The 15,838-nt window shown below is 40.7% G+C and overlaps 1 protein-coding gene across 1 annotated transcript in view; it reads left to right on the top strand.

The window, feature by feature from the left end:
- CD24 (CD24 molecule) overlaps positions 1 to 2,753 on the top strand; it is a 3,134-nt gene extending 381 nt beyond the window's left edge. The window contains exon 2 of the mRNA XM_010573395.1: positions 2,283 to 2,753. Within this exon, the coding sequence (XP_010571697.1) occupies positions 2,283 to 2,468 (186 nt within the window). The 3' untranslated portion in view covers positions 2,469 to 2,753. The remainder of the gene's footprint in view (positions 1 to 2,282) is intronic.
- The last annotated feature ends 13,085 nt before the right edge of the window (positions 2,754 to 15,838 follow it).

Here is a 15,838-nt window from a genome sequence, read left to right as displayed (position 1 = left end):
TGGGTTACCCCGGTCCAATTTAAAAAAAAAAAAAGGGGGGGGGGGGGGGGAATTTGAGGTCCGGCGCCTTTCTCCCCCTGAGGGCCTCGAGGGAAAGCCGCGGAACCGCGGTGTGAGCGGCGGAGGAGCGTTCGCTCCCCCCTCTAAAAGAAGGGGAAGGATCCCGCCAAACCGAGTTCGCTCCGGGAAGGCAGGAGTGTTGCAGCTGGAAGGCGGCGAGACCCTGCTCTGAATCCATTCCACCCCCCCGAAGCGTATGGGGCTTTGTCTCCGGCCCTAGGGCTCGGGTCGTGGCGGCAGTGGGAGGTCCGGGGGCTTTTGAAGCGAAGACGTCGGTCTCTTGCTGCTGTGCTGGCCGAGTCTTCTTATCCTGGGTGCAAAGATGGTGAATGCAGTAGTGATTGCCTTTCTCTAAGCAGTCAAGCCGAGGGGGATCCCAGATCGATGTGTTTGCTGTTCCTAGAGACCACCTTTTGAAAACGGCCAGTGGCAATATTAAAAAATAAACAGCAAAGGGATTGCGGGAGATTGTTTTAAATATTCTTTTTTTTTTCCCCTCCCCTTTGTTTGTAAGGAAGGGCATTATCCCTTCTCCATTGCGCTGAGTGGAGTCTTGCCCTTGGCAGTGATGAGAGCAGGACCCTTTGGGTTACCGTTAAGATCTGTCTGGGGTCCCATCTACCGTGACGTTGTGGAACTTGGCTCTAAGCCCTTCCTCTTCCACAAAAAAAAATAATCCAGAAACTAGGCTTTCTGTTTAAAACTAAGAAAACTTTTAAAGTATATAACCAAGTGTGAAATAGCAGCAGAGACTTTGTATGAAGACTGAAAAAATTCCAGGGTGAGTTGGGACTTGCCTTGTATCCAGCTTATAGGTTACTAACTCTGCAATTCATTATTGATCACTCTCGGACTGGTTTCAACAGAAACTTCCACACTGCAATTTTTCTCCTGCAGTCCTAATTTGCTTCCAGCATGTTGCTGGTTGCCAAAACCCCTAACTACCAGAAGCTTTACACCATCCTGATTTTTTTTATTATGTGCTTTTTTTAGTAGAAAATAATTAAAGAAAATGCTCATGCAATTTTCTAATAAATTTAACATTCACTTAATGGCTTGAGCACTGAGGGACTATAATTATTTTTTCTGCTAAAGAAAATTAATTTTCTCAGCAGCACTAGAAATATGAGACAATAAGGACAGCTTTTATGAAGAGTATTATTTATTAAACTAACTGTTCTTTTTTAAAAAAAGGCATTTGTTTTTACTTCAGCTAACTCTGTGAGGGCTTGCCAGAAGGCTCTGGTATAATACAAGTTTGCTCCCATAGAGCTGAAGCCAAGCTTGCTAAACTATGCTTATTTTGGGGGAGCAGTTAAGTGATTCTTGCCCTTGTTTTTCATCCTCATGTATCACATGCTTCTGTCCACTGGAAGAAAAGAACATGTTAGCTTAGCTTTGAAAGTTTTCCTGTGCATGTGTAGGAAATAGCTTGATACTGATGTTGCATAGGGTGCAAATTTTTATGTTCTATCCCTATAATGCAGAGTTATTGGGGGGGGGGGAACCTGTATTTTTTTATTTTGCTTTCTGTCAGCATTTTTTAAATTTGCTAATATTATATGGTCTTTCCACTGCATTTCCTATTTGTATGCTCTAGCATGCTGATAGGTCATGATTTAATCAGTATAGTTCCTTTGTGTGAAGTACTGCAGTTCGGTACTACCACGGCAAGACAGGAGACGAGAGCAGCTGAAATATTAAGTCCACTCACATAAGCCCCACTGCTGCTTGAAAGGAATCTCCAAACCAGCCCCAGAAACAGTATCAATAGATTCTTCACTAGTGTTTGTTCATATTTTTGTTTGTGGCTTAGCCTGCAAAGACAATGAATTCATGCAGTTGTCCGAAAGTCTTTTGTCCGAAGATTTGTCTTTGCATAGATTTACGTTTGCTTTTTTTTGGTGTGAGGTTGTTTGAAACCTACTTCTCTATTCTATCTTTTGTTTTAGTGCAGGGATTTCATAAAGTGATAGTTATGTAACAACAGAAAAACATCTAGAAAAATGTTAGATTTATTTCTTTAACAAATCCCATGTGTGCAATTCAAAATGTCTTTGTCTTCAACTGCACAATGTGAGGCATGAGCAATTGTGTGTATCATATCTGAGTACTGTGACTGAGTGATGCTACACATTGTTCATTACTACTAATTTGTCTTCTGATGTAAAAAAAAAAAGGACAAAACCCCCTTTTGTTACTTTTTTCCCCCTGCATTCTAGATCTACTGCGATTCCAATGGAACAAGTCCAACACCTTCAAACAATTCTTCAGCAAGTTCCACTTCTCTGTCAGTTGTCACAAGTTCAGTGAACAATACGACCCCTCAGGGACATGGAAATTCCCTTCACTCAACCACAAGTCTTCTTTTCATTCTCTTAGTTTCTCTTCTGTATCTTTGCTGTTAAGAGACTCTGGCATGGAAATGGCTACCACTCCCCACCCAGTTTCCTGAACCATCTGAGATGGCTAGATCTCTGACCCAGCATGAAAATAAATCAGTCCAAACTCTGCATCAAACCAGCTTGGTTCCACTCCATACTCAAATTAGTACCAGTCTGACCTAGAGAAGCACTCAGTATTCTGACTTTCCAAAACTGACCAGTGTGAAAAGACCGACTTCAGCAAGGAGGTAAAACGATGAGCTCTTTCACCAAATGAGTTGGAATTTGAAAAACAAGATGGAAGCAAAAAGAGACAGTTTTGACAACCTCTGATTTAAAGCTGAGAAGAAATGCAGTGTCTTACCAGGATGGATAATAACACTCCACCAAGAAAAAAGGCTAGAGGGTTTACCTACTGTTTAGAATAAGGACTTGAAGAGATTTTATTTTCCATTTAAATTCATTAGAGTCTACAGGCTCACAGAACCACCAGAAAGCATAGAAAAGCTTGAATGGTTCTGTTTCTTGCACAACCTATATGGTTATAACCTATGGGTAGTAGGATGCATGCAAAAGAAACAAAACATCAGTAAAAGGGTTTCTTCTAGATTTAATTTGTATGAAATTATTACAAGGCTAAAATAGAATACCAAATTTTTGTAAGAATCCTCTTATTTAACTTCTGAGTCCTAACCAAATGGCTAGCCAGGCAGGGCTAGTTTTGAAATAGCTAAAACCCACCAGTTTTCATAAGAGTTGAATTATTTATGGTGGGAATTTGAATTTGACATTTTATTTAAATTGTTTGTATATTAAACCATATGTGCCAGAGGAAGGAGGTGTGGAAACACTGGGAAAAGTACCAGGAGCTTTTTGTAAATGAATTTCAGACAAAACCCCCCAAAAAGTCAAGGGATAAATGTCTCCTCTTTCCCTATTTCTCCTCCCAAGTTCTAAAAGTTGTACAAGTTCTTTTTGCTCCTGGAACTTTCCTTAATTATGAAGGATTTATGGAATCTTTTGAGTAATATTCTAGTGCTGCTTTTTTTTTTTGGCACAAGGTGAATAACTTACTGTTTGGGTTTTTTTTTTTTGAAGAGTTTTAATTGTGATAGTTTACTTTAAACATGGGCTAATATTTGCGGTGGGGAGAAGGAATGGGGAGAGGAGAGAAAAAAGCCAAAAATAAGAAATTAAATGATCAGGTGTTTGGAATATGAAGACTGGAGTCTTAATCTAATCACTGAACTTAAAGGTTACCTTTGTAAATACTACTTTTTTAAAAATTTTCTGAATCAAAATTGCTACACTTGCACAGATTGTTTCTGTATCATCCAACACTTTAGATAATAGTATCAAAGCAAGCTTTGTTGAGGAGGTTCAGCTACCTTGATGATAATACCTTGTCAGAAAAAAATAATGTTGATATGATCACATGTGAGTATACATGTCAAACATGAGTGGCTCTCTAATTTTTTTTTAATACACATCTGTCTTTCAGTTACATTACCACCAATCCAGAGTATCATATATTAATAGTAAACTAACACAAATTCATGTCAGTGAGTGTACATGGACATTTCCTTATGCTTATCATTTGTATCCAGTAAAATGTTAATGATTGTATTTTTGTGTTTGTATAATTATGCTTTGATTTATTAGCTACTGATTTTCATTTGGAAAAAACTGTAAATAAAACAGTGGACAGGCAATGGATTCTAGCTGCACTTCCAGACACTTCTACAAACAAAAACTTGTAACTTGCCTGTATAAAGTGAATGAACTGTTAAGCAAGACAGTATATGTGATTAAAAACCTCAAGGTCTAGAGATGCTGAAGTGTAATTAGTTTTATTTCTCTGTAAGGTTTTAGTGACACTGGGAGTCTGGCTTCCACTCTGAAACTAGCGAGTGAGATTTGATTAACATCTCTAGTAACTGTAGTAAGTTTTCCATACTTACTACAGCCTCTTCCCTTTCAAAGTATTATGCTTTTGTTTTGGACAAACAGTGCTTAAGCAGTTTTCCTTTATTTCATACTGTGGCAATGAGTTATTTTCCTTAGAACGGCTAAAGCTGTTTTTCAGCTTCTGGTTATCAAGTATGTGAATTAACTGCTTGAGGTTCTGACTCCCACAGACTACATTAATAAGAATATCTTAATAATACAAGTTTTACCATGCTTGATGAAGGACAGAGGCTGGAAGAGGTAGAAATTTGTGCAATATTTTGCTGAAAAGCAAAAATTAACTGGGTGAGAATTCAAAACCAGATATAGTTCATGACATTTGAAGTTGTGTCTTCACTGTTTTTCAGGTATACTCCTTTCTAATAACCCTTAAAGACCCAAGGATATTCTGAGCGATTACCTTTACTCCCTAGATGTGGAGAAATGCATTTTAAAACGCCTAGCTGCTTAGGCATGCTGCATGGTGGTCTGCATTTTTCAGTGGGAAAGAGGCCCCTGGAGAGGCCTCCGGAGGGAATGCAGCACCACGGCAGGCCTTTGATTGTGTTCCTTCGCTTTTCCAGTAGGCTGAACAAACCCGAGGAGCGGCTTGAGTTTATCAAAGCTCACCTTTTGAATGTGTCTTGGAATCTGCAGGGAGTGTCAGAGCACATTGTTCCCTTGTTTAGCTTCTCTCTGAATGCTCCAAAAGAAAGCATGAAGATAAAATATTGCACCAACTGTTACCTGGCTGTGTATCTTTTTTAAAAACATAAAACTGAAAATAGAGAGACTTTCTCCAAACAGAGATGGGGAACAAGAAAGGCTGCAATGATGGGCCTTAATTCTATGATGTACCAGTAAAATAAATCAAGTATAGGAACATGTTTTTGCTAAATATTCAAATGAAGTGGGATGGTTGGCTTAATTGGTGGCATGCTTTTTTTTTTTTTAAAGAAATAGGGCCAGATTGCTTTTTAATAGTATCTGAGCATATTTAAAGTCTCTTGAGGTTTTTGAGTTTTCACCAGACGGGATGAGTGATTTAGAAAAACGATCTGGTAACCTTTGTTCCATTCTGTTCCATCACAGAACAATGGTATTGGTGATGAAGAAATCCACCCAGGGAAAGAGGATGTGATGGATTTATTTAATGAAATGGGAAGGCGGGAGGGAAGGGAGGAGAATGGAGCCTATGCACTTCGTGACTATTTAATTTTTAAAATGACACGTATAATAGCTGGAACCAGCTCTTACCTATGCCTCTCACTTTCATGAATCTGTCCAGCTGGAGTGTGTCTGGATAATGTATATTGCAATGACTGAAACAATTCTGCTTCTGTTTGATGCATGGCACTGCTTTTGTTGTAAACATATGCTAGCCACATATGTCCTGAATAAAGTATAGTGCTATTATTTCAATGAAATAGCCTAAAATGAGCACTTAAAGTTTGTGTGCAGCCTACTGTTCCTTCCTTCACAACATCATATTCTGAATAGCCCTTAAGTTTTTTCAAATTGCATTTTTCAGCTGGTTTAGAAATCTGCAGGGACTTTGAATGAACAACTTCCATTTGACAAAAATCTACACAAGGTGAAGTATTTTGGGCCAGATCCAATGCTGTTATACAGCATTGTATATAAGCTTCTGCTAGTGGCTTCCTTGTTTTCAGCAAGATGAAATCATGTACCCCTAGTCTTTCTCCACAGGTGAAAGGCAGCGTGCATGCTGCTGCTGTATTGTGCTAAGGATAGCCCCCCTTTGTCTACATGGAGACGTGACGTTACTAACATCTCAATAAATGATTTTTCAAATGAACTCAGGACTATTTTGACAAGACATTCCCAGCTTTTAGCCTAATCCCTCAAACATTTAGGGTTTGCCTGTACAATGCAAATACTCTCAAGTTGGCTTGAGACAGTGGCATACTCCCTAATGTCATTAGTTCGGTGTTTCATATGGAGTCATTTCTCCCGAGACAGTAGCTGTTATGCAGCCCGTTGGCTTGTGGAAGGACTCGAGAGAAGGAGCACTTGCAGGGCCTGGCTCTTTGTCATGCATCTTTCCAAGTCAGCATTTCCCTGCACTCAGGTTACATCAGGCTCCGCTGCAGAGCTCACAATGACACCTTGTATCTGAAAGTGAGGACGTATATAAACGTGCATATATTAGAGGCAGTTTGGAGCGATTTGCATCTTGTGTGCATTCAGGCTTTCATAGGGATTTGATTTCCCATACGTGACCGAAGTGATTCACGTAGCAGTCTTTATCATCCAGCAACTTTATTGTAATGGAAACAATTGGGAATGTTTCTTGGTTTTGCATTAAAGATAACTTTGAAATAGGATCTGTCAGCTCTGCCTCTTAGCAGCACAAAGCTCTTCATTACAGAGCGCACATTACATTTTATGCACTGTACAGCTCTACTGTGCCCCAACAGGTGAAGAGGCTAGTTATTTTAAATGCTTCATTTTACCTGCAGCAGTTTAAAGAGCAGCACTAGGCTTTCTGCAATACATGCTTTAAGATGTGGTGTTTTCATCATTATGCAGTAGCCTTGGGAAAGATACTTGATCCTTACTTTGGTTATCAGCCTTCAGTTTTCCAAGTGAAGCCCTCAGCACCCTGCTCATGAATGCGTAATTGCTCTGGTTTGGTCTTCATCAAGATGTCTGGAATGAGTGACCTGGAGCTGAATTAAAAACATCAATTTTATATAGCCCAGCCAAAATCCTAAACTAACAAAATCTCATCTGTGAAGGATCATTCAATTCTCTCTTGAATCCAGTAATGCTCCTTGTGATGTACATGCTACAAATAGATGAATAAAACATTTTCAAGCTTTTCAGAAGCAACCTGAGTCTTTTATGCTTTTGGCTTAGCAGGAGCTATGCTTTAACAACTGATGGGTGTACAATATAAAAATTGAACACGCAGCAGAATTAAATCGTGGTAGCTTGGTTTTGCTGCATAAACTGAATGAACACATTCCACCAAAATCTCTCTTGAATGACCTAGTGTGAAAAGTATTCTTTATGTGGCACAAATTATTAAAGGAAGCAACGCCTCTGTAAAGCAATTGTTCTGTTTCCCTCTTTTCAACAACTCTGACTGAAAACACAGCATGGACTTCTTTCAGATCGCTTAGTGTGCATAGTCTGGACTTAAAGTCTGTGTTCATTACACTGAAATACGTAAACTTCACATGACAAAACCTGTATATTTTTTCTACTGAATTGTATAAAATGCAAATGGTTTTTGAGGGATAAGACTGAACTCTCAGACCGGAGGGATAGATACACCACAGTACAATTACAAATGCATATCGTCTGATTGATTAAACTAGTAGGATTCAAAACTGATGGAGTACATACAGCTAACTAGAGCAATTAGAGCCATAATAGCAAGGATTAAAAAAGCAATTTTAAAATTGGTAGAAACCATGTTTTGAGGACCCTCATTGTTTTAGGAGTCAGGGAGAATTTCCTCTGCAAGCAGATTACCTGGTAGCGGTTTAGTTACAAAGCCAGTCTGAGGCATGTTAATAGCTTGAAAATGGACTTCATAGAATATGATATAGAATATAGACTTGATGGAGTCTTTGCTCAAACATGGCAGTTTCAGTGTTTTAATGCTTAAGTACAAAGAAGTTTTTGAATAATGAGCAAGAAAAGTCCTTTGGCAGGACTGTGAGAGTAATGCAGAGATGTGATGGCATTATTATCCTGAGACACAATGATGACATTTGATGTCATGTACCTACTGATGATGATATTTGCTGTAATGTATCTACTATCTACAAATTTTTTAATATGTTTTCTAAAACTTGCTGGCATTTAGTGTCTTCTTGTAAGTTTCCAATAGTATCTTCAAATTCCTTTTAAGGCTATTCTCACCACTCCGATTTTGTTACCTTTCCTGTTTCAGGAAACTAACAGAAAAACTACATGCAACGCAGCATATTTTTACACATTGGAATTAGTAATTGCCTCCATTCCAAAATTCTCAGGCTTCTGTAAGGTATGCCCTCTTGCAAAGTGCTACCAGTAAATGAGCTAATGTGAAGCATTACCAGGATGACAGACTTGGGGTTTTTCTTCCTGCCAGTCTGTGAATTAAAATATCAAAACAACACTCGGTCATTTTTAGGACACAATGCAAACTCCACAGTAATTTAACCCTGTTAATCTGGCACTGATCTAAGCCCTCTGCCACAGTTTCACAGTAAGCAAAAGCACATTGCTAACATAGTGGAGGAAATGGATGAGAGGTAAAGCATCTACACAAAATCCTGTGACCTGACCAAGATGTCAGCTTTGATCCCAAAATGTGTGATCTAATCTGGTAGGGATTTGTGGATGTCACTAGGTAGCTGATAGGGGTCTGTGACTTTAATTAGTATTTTTTACATTTAGCAGGTCTGTTCTTACTCAGCAATTCAGGCTGACATTGTTCAACTTCTACTTCACTCCTTTTTTTCCTCCAGTCCTGTATCATGTGTTCCTCAGAGCAGAGGCAGTCATTGCTGAGTGTCTGCAAAACTCCTACTAGCCATTAGCTATTCGTCAGCAGGTTTTACACTGCTTTCCGTAACAGCAGTAATTAAAGCCCAGGTCTTCAAAGGTAATTTGGTGCCTGACTTCTAATTCCTATTGAAATCAGTGTCCTTGTGGGTTGTAGCCCGACTACCTTCTGTGTAAAATTAGTATATAATACTGAAAGCTTTTACGGACCTCGTGGGAGCTCTGGTTATTTTTCAGGGAAACAACCACTAAGCACCTCTCTTTTTTGCTTGCCTGCTTGCTTGTTTTCTCTGTTATAGAACCTATGATTGCTATGGCAGAAGGAGTGTTTCAAGGAAATATCTTTCCATCAAGGTGGTGATGTTCATCCCTGCTACAGCAGGATGGAAGGTTTTTCAGAGTTCACTGCTGTCTGGCCTCTGCAGCCTGCCTGCACTCCTTCCACGGGGAAAGAGCCTGCGCTGGGCTCTCACGTGTGGGGGTCAGCGCCGTCCCAGAGCAGCCACGCTCCTTCGGTGGTCCAGCCCAGGGACGGCTGGGGGCTGCAGTCAAGCCCCAGGTTTGGGCTTGAGCCAGCCGTTGCACTGAAGAGCCAAACGATGGGTTTACACCGATTTCTGAGAAGGCAGAAGGAGGAGCTGAGTGAGAGGCTAATGAACTGGGAATCTGGAAAATGGCATTCTCTTCCAGCTGGACCCTTCTCATTCAGTTTCCAGTAACTCGAATACTGTACTTACTCTTACTTATCATTTATGTTATCATAACACTACAGCTAACTGCTTTGAGACGGTCTCGGCCCTGAAGAGCCTGCAGTCTTACTTCAAAAAAGGACACATCAGATGTGTAGACGAGGAACAGCGGGATTCCTCACAACCTCAGCACGCCCCAGCCTTGGGAACCTGGGGGCAACGGGGTGCCCTCTCCCCTCCTCCCCTCCCATCTGGAGCCACGCAAGCCGCCCTGGGGCGAGAGGGAGCTGCTGGCTGCAGATAAGGAGCAAACGCCCAGGGTGGGATTGCAGCTGCAGGTGTCACCCCCCCCGGGGCGGACGCTGAAGCCGAGGTTAGGGGGCACCCCGGCCGTGGGGAAGCGGGGGCCCGCGGTCACAGCATGGGCTTCTGAACTCCCCGGCTGACGAGCGTAGCCAGCAGGTTGCCAGCAGGTTGAGGGAAATGATGGCTATCTTTTATTCACCTCCCACGAGACCACATTTGCAATACGGGGTGCAGTTTGGGGACCCCCAGTACAAGAGTAGGCTGAGAGAGGCCAGAGGAAAGCCCCAGCGGCGGTCTTGGTTCTGGAGCGTGTAATGTAGGAGGAGAGGCTTGGGGAGCTGAGTTTGTTCTGCCTGGGAAAGGGAGGAAAAAGTTGGGATTTAATTGATGTCTTGTGTGTCCTAAACAGCCGGGTGGCAGGTAGTGTGATCTGGTGGAGAAAAGGGCAGCATCACGGAGGGACTGAAAAAAGAAAGAAATGTCTGAGAAATGCTTGTAGCAAATCCTTCAACACAAATCTTACAAGCCCTGAAGAAGTCCTGTGTCCAGTTTTGGACACTGCAATTAGCAGATATGAACTGGTAAAATTCAGAGTAGTGCAATGAAAATCATGAGAACTGTAGACGGAAAAAAGTAGAAAAAGTGGAGTATATTCAGTTGCGAAAAGAGAGTGGGAAACATAATGAAACCTGCATGTAAAAGACGGTTACTAAGATGTAGGGAATAGCCTGTCCTTCCTGTGTGCTCTGGAGAGAAGAGGTCACATACTGAAGCATTGAGCTGGATTGCTGGGGCAGCTTGTGGATGTTTCTGAAAGCAGGTTAGATAAACATCATTTGGGAATAGTTTAGATCTAGCTGATCATACCTTCGGGCAAGGGGAGGGCTGGATGGCCTCTCACATCCCTTTTTTCCCCCTCTGATTCTAGGGTAATAGTGTTGATGCAATCCCAGAGCATGAAGAGTATCTCTTCAGAATCCCTCCTTTCCTCTCAACAGAAATTTTCTTCTGTGTAAAATGTCCCTTTAAACCAAGTAATCTGAATGAATAATGCTGACCCATTCTAGTTTCCCACTGCCTCCCTGAATCAGTCACTTGAGTATTGAAAGTTCAGATGGATCCTCCGAGATCATCAGCTGGATAACATAAACAAATTTAAATGTGGTGCCTGAGTGAGACTTTACTTCTCTGTGTGCCCAGTATATAGCTCTTTGTTTCCACTGTGTTAACATAATAAATATAGCCACAGGTTTCTGCAGGCTTGTGGATTTATGATGTCATTTTGTTCTCTTTGGTGTCAGTTGTCAGCAGTCAAGGAAGGTTTGGAAGGATCTCTCCTCAGCTGGTGATAACAAGACTTGTAGATATTTCCAGCTCCAACCCATGCCTCCAGTTAGCAAATTCTAGTAACTAGATTGTCCATTCAAGTGCTTGGAGTAGTGCTATACTGGGTGTGTTTGAAAAAGGGCTAACTAACACAGCTCTACCACAACCCTAACCATGGGAGGTGGAAAGTGTGAAGCCATGTGTCTCTTGCGCAAACAGACGTTGGTCTTCCAAGGCAGGAGGGCAAATTTCGTCTTGCACAGCACTCTTTGGAGATGGAGATCTGCAAAGCATACGTCAAAGAGGCTAGTGTCTCCGAAGCAGATGATAATGGGTGCTGTCTTTACCTCAGGTCTACAGAGAATCTTGTGTAGTGGGAGACAAAAGGGCAGAGAAGCCAAGGATTTGGGGGATATGGACAAGCAATATGGCATGGTTATGTAGGACTGGCAGAGTTGTTATAAGGACAAGGGGAAATAAAGCCAGGCAGCTTGCATGGGTAAAAGTCAAGTAATTTTAATGATGCCGCAGGGTGGGGATAAGGAATTGTCAAATTACTATTTCCCTGCTTTTTATTGCCTTTTAATGAACAACCCCATGAACACTGAAGCTAAGGGAATTCTGGTGTCTAACAGACACCTTCTGTGTGAGCTGAGCCTTTAGAAAGGCTCACCGTCTCTCACATGAGACAAGTGTATGGTGTTCCTAATTTCTTAACTGGGGTTTTTCAAGGATGCTTCTCTTTTCCCCAGCCCTCTGTTTTCACAGGGTGAGCAGGAACTTAGTTCTGTTTGGGACTTTGACCACCCTGTTAAAGCTCGTTGAGATGGGACAGTGGGTTCCAACATATGAATTAAAGAAATGTGAAGATGTACATGCACTGCATGGTCATGGAAGCTGAAAGTCAGTTAGCCAGGCTGGAAATTATGGGAGTTTTAAATAATAAAAAAAACTTTCATCCATTTGATAGCATGGGGGAGAGGGCAAGGAAGAGAAAAACAAGTTCAAAGAAGTTGTTTCTCAATGCCTCTTTCTTTGAAATATGCTGCTGTGTGTAGCAACACTTAAACAAAATGATGATAAGGCGTTTGTCAAATGGCCCAAATTTACTGTGCTTGAAATTGGAAGAGGAGTTACTGAAATTTTAGTAAGTGCACAGGAGACCTGAAGCTCATAATATACTATGAAAGGTTTGTTTGTTTTGTCTAATTTACATCTTTCAACCTTTCATTTTCTGTAGAAGGAGCTAGAGTATGAATTACTTTTTTAACGCAGCAAAGATTTTCTAAAGGTTACTATAGTCTCTGTAGTCCATTCAGCACATTCAGAATGCAAATTAGTTCCACATCAGAGTCTTTTTGTGAGGCTTTCCATTACAGGGGGACAAATAAAGCACTCAAATTTCTTTTTTAATTTTAGATAAAGGTGGATCAAAAAGTGGATAGATCTCTTTATTTGTATTTTTAAGAGTCTTTAATACTTTTTCCTATCAAACATGAAAAGGAAGATAGTTACATTTCTAGGTATTTGGGGACCCCTTTGAAGCAGTGAGCAAAGGAATGCGTAATACTTTGAAACTATTTATTATTGAAACTATCAATTATTTTAACATTTTTTCAAAGGCAAAACAGGATCCTCACCAGACCAGCTTTGTGTCTCGTTTTTCTTGTTCTGACGGATTGTCTATCTATAGTAAGAAGATGGTCAGACTAGCTTGATGTTTAGCACATGATACTTTTCATCTTCAAAATGCTTTGTGAACATCAAGCAAGCATATCAAATTATGTTTCTCTAGTGAATACTTGTGTTGATATAAGCAACGGATCATGTCTTTTTATAAACTCTTGTGGGAGTCATTACATACTAGTGTTAATTTGAAAACCTTCTGAATATTAAGTAGGGCAAAATTAGACTTTTTTGGCAAAGTAGACTAAGACCTGTTGGATTTCTAATGATTAGTAACATTGTCTGCTAAAGGTTTAGTATTACTGAGGCCTGGTTTTGTAATTTTAACTCTGGTTTTTGTTGAAGTCAAAGACTGCAGTGCTGAATTCTGATTGAAGCAATTGTTTCGTTATTTGCAGTGTGTAGGGGTTGATTAAAGCTTTCGTGACTCCTCTTGTTCTTGTTCTTGCTTACATTTTACTACCACTTTCAGGATGCATCAACAGAGGTGAAAAATCTACCTAGAATATATGCTGGGGCCTGAAAAGAAAGGCAGGGAATATACCATGAAAACCTTATATCTTAGAGGTTTGTTGTGAGAAAACCGTGTTGGGGGGGTTGCTTAGTCTCTAAAGCACTCTAATTTATCAGGAAATATGTTTTTTTTCCCCAGAAGAAATTCTTACTTTTTTAATAATTGTGTAGAATTGATGCCTTTTACAGATTTCTGTAAAAATTCTGTTATCTTCCTCTGTTTTAAAATCATAAATGGATAATGCAGACATTGAAATATTCTGAAGTTGTTGAATCATTACAAAAGCTCTGTAATTACATTTATTATTAATGGTTTATCATTAGTAAATTCTTTGAGTTTACATTGGTCCTTTCATCCAAAAGACTTATGGTACTATATAATAAAACATCCGTTACATCTTAAAAGATCCCTGGAGGACAGATGTGTCCTCAGACTTGTCTAGAGATGTGAGAGAGGAACTGAAGCAAAGACAGCTTACAAGACAGGAGTGGTGAGCCAGTGGCAGAGGGAAGAGTAATTCTCATGAGGCCTGACTTCTCCCCTTATGTTTTAACAACCTGATTTTTTTGTGTGCAATTTTGAAAGAGCTGTTTCTACATCTCTCAACGACGCAAGCATTGTTGCAAAGGGAGCAGCCTCCTTCTGCCAGGAGAGAATGAGACAGTTGGAGAATGAGGAAACTGGGGATTTCTCTGGTTGGACCCTGAACAACTGATCCTGGGGTCACAGAGGCTTGTGCTTACCATGGTGTGGTGGTGGGCATCTCCTTTTGCTCAGCTCCTGGTAGACACGATTGCCAGAAGCTGGAGGCTGTGTTACTTGAGTATGCACCTGAATTTCCTTCTGAGTTTAAGCCCGTGATACAGCTCTGCTTTGGCAGCATTCTCTGACCCCTTTGAACGGAGAAACAGGCACTGTGGTGCTAACATCAAATGCCACTAACCTGTGACTAGGAAAAAGAGCCAGAAATGAAGTCACCAGTGTGAATCGCATCAGCTATCCTGGATGTGCAATTTTTTTCTTTTAATAATAGAAAGAAAAGATGTTCACAAGACCTTGTTTTGTGCTTTCTACCCACCTTGGCACTGGAATGCTGAATAGCTTCCAGTTAATCACTAATTTGCTGGAGCTAGAGCAAAAATCAACATCTACTGTTCTGGGGAAGTCAAATGCCTGTTTGTCATGAATGGCTTCTGCTAATGGCATGACCTTTAATCTTACAAATAAGCAGAAGTTTGCATTGATCCATGGGAGAAAGAGGGAAGGACAAGTTACATATTACATACTGCACCTCACTGATGGACAGATCAAACTTCTGTCCACAGTACTTCCTTGCAGTGCAGAGACTCTTTTTTTGGGTGAGTAATATCTTGGATGACAGCAAGAAGTCAGGTACTGACACCTGAATCAGGGATATAAAAGACTTCCTTTGGTGCGTAGTTGCTTTTTGCACCTTCTAGACTGGAAGCTTCTGTTTCTTTTTTCAGTTCATCATGTTAGAGCAGCTTGCCTCCGATGTTGGAGCTTAAGCAAAGGAAATAACACAGCCTTTGAGCTGGTTTCCTCCCAGGAATCTCACTTTGCATCTGTTCAGGGAGGAGGAGAAATTTCACTGTTGCTAATGGAGTCACTCTGCTTCAGGTGGGGGTAGAATTATTCACCTGCTATTTCCTCCTGAAAGCAGGGTCCTTTTTCAGGTGAAATAATAGCAGTATTTCTCATGGACTTGGAAGTAGTGTTCTATAGGAACTGGACTATCTTCTACTGAACCTAACAATTTCTTTGACTTTCCAGACTTGCCAATGTTAGACTGCAGCCTAACCAGTTCTGCTACTAGTTGAGGTGGCCCTAGGAGCACTACACGTGGATTATAACCCTGCTAACAGTCGCCTAAACATCAAGGAAAATGCCCCTGCTGCAAAGACCTTACACTTGAAGAAGCTACCATTTGTTGTTGCTGTTTTGGGGCAGATACCTGTCTTTTTGTACCTCATTGTTAATTTTCACTTTTTAATTTTAATCTCAGTCCCTCATATCTGACAAATATTTCTGTCAGAATTATCAAATGGGTATTCTTGATTTTTTCCCCCTTTAGGCTGACCATATTCTACCAAAAAGCTGGTATTGTGAATGGGAATTATCCCTTTGCTTTGAAAACCACGACACATTCAGATATCCATCTCAGCTCTGGGCACCATGAAAAACCTCAAAAACTTTCAGCACCTTTTCAGTTGCTGCCTTCTTGTATTTCACTGCTGGAAGCGAGTCCTTCAATCAGTGACATCCATCCATTTCTTTGTTTTAATGCTAGTCATTTGAGGATACTAAAAATGATGAAGCCTTTATCTGACAGCTCTTCTCAGACATTTGCTGACCATCATTCACAGTAATCCCTTTTGGTT

This window comes from Haliaeetus leucocephalus, unplaced genomic scaffold, assembly GCF_000737465.1.
Source record: "Haliaeetus leucocephalus isolate CR32 unplaced genomic scaffold, Haliaeetus_leucocephalus-4.0 Scaffold384, whole genome shotgun sequence".
Classification (NCBI taxonomy): domain Eukaryota; kingdom Metazoa; phylum Chordata; class Aves; order Accipitriformes; family Accipitridae; genus Haliaeetus; species Haliaeetus leucocephalus.
Note: the sequence above shows the minus strand (reverse complement) of the source record. Positions and strands in the feature narration are given on the sequence as shown.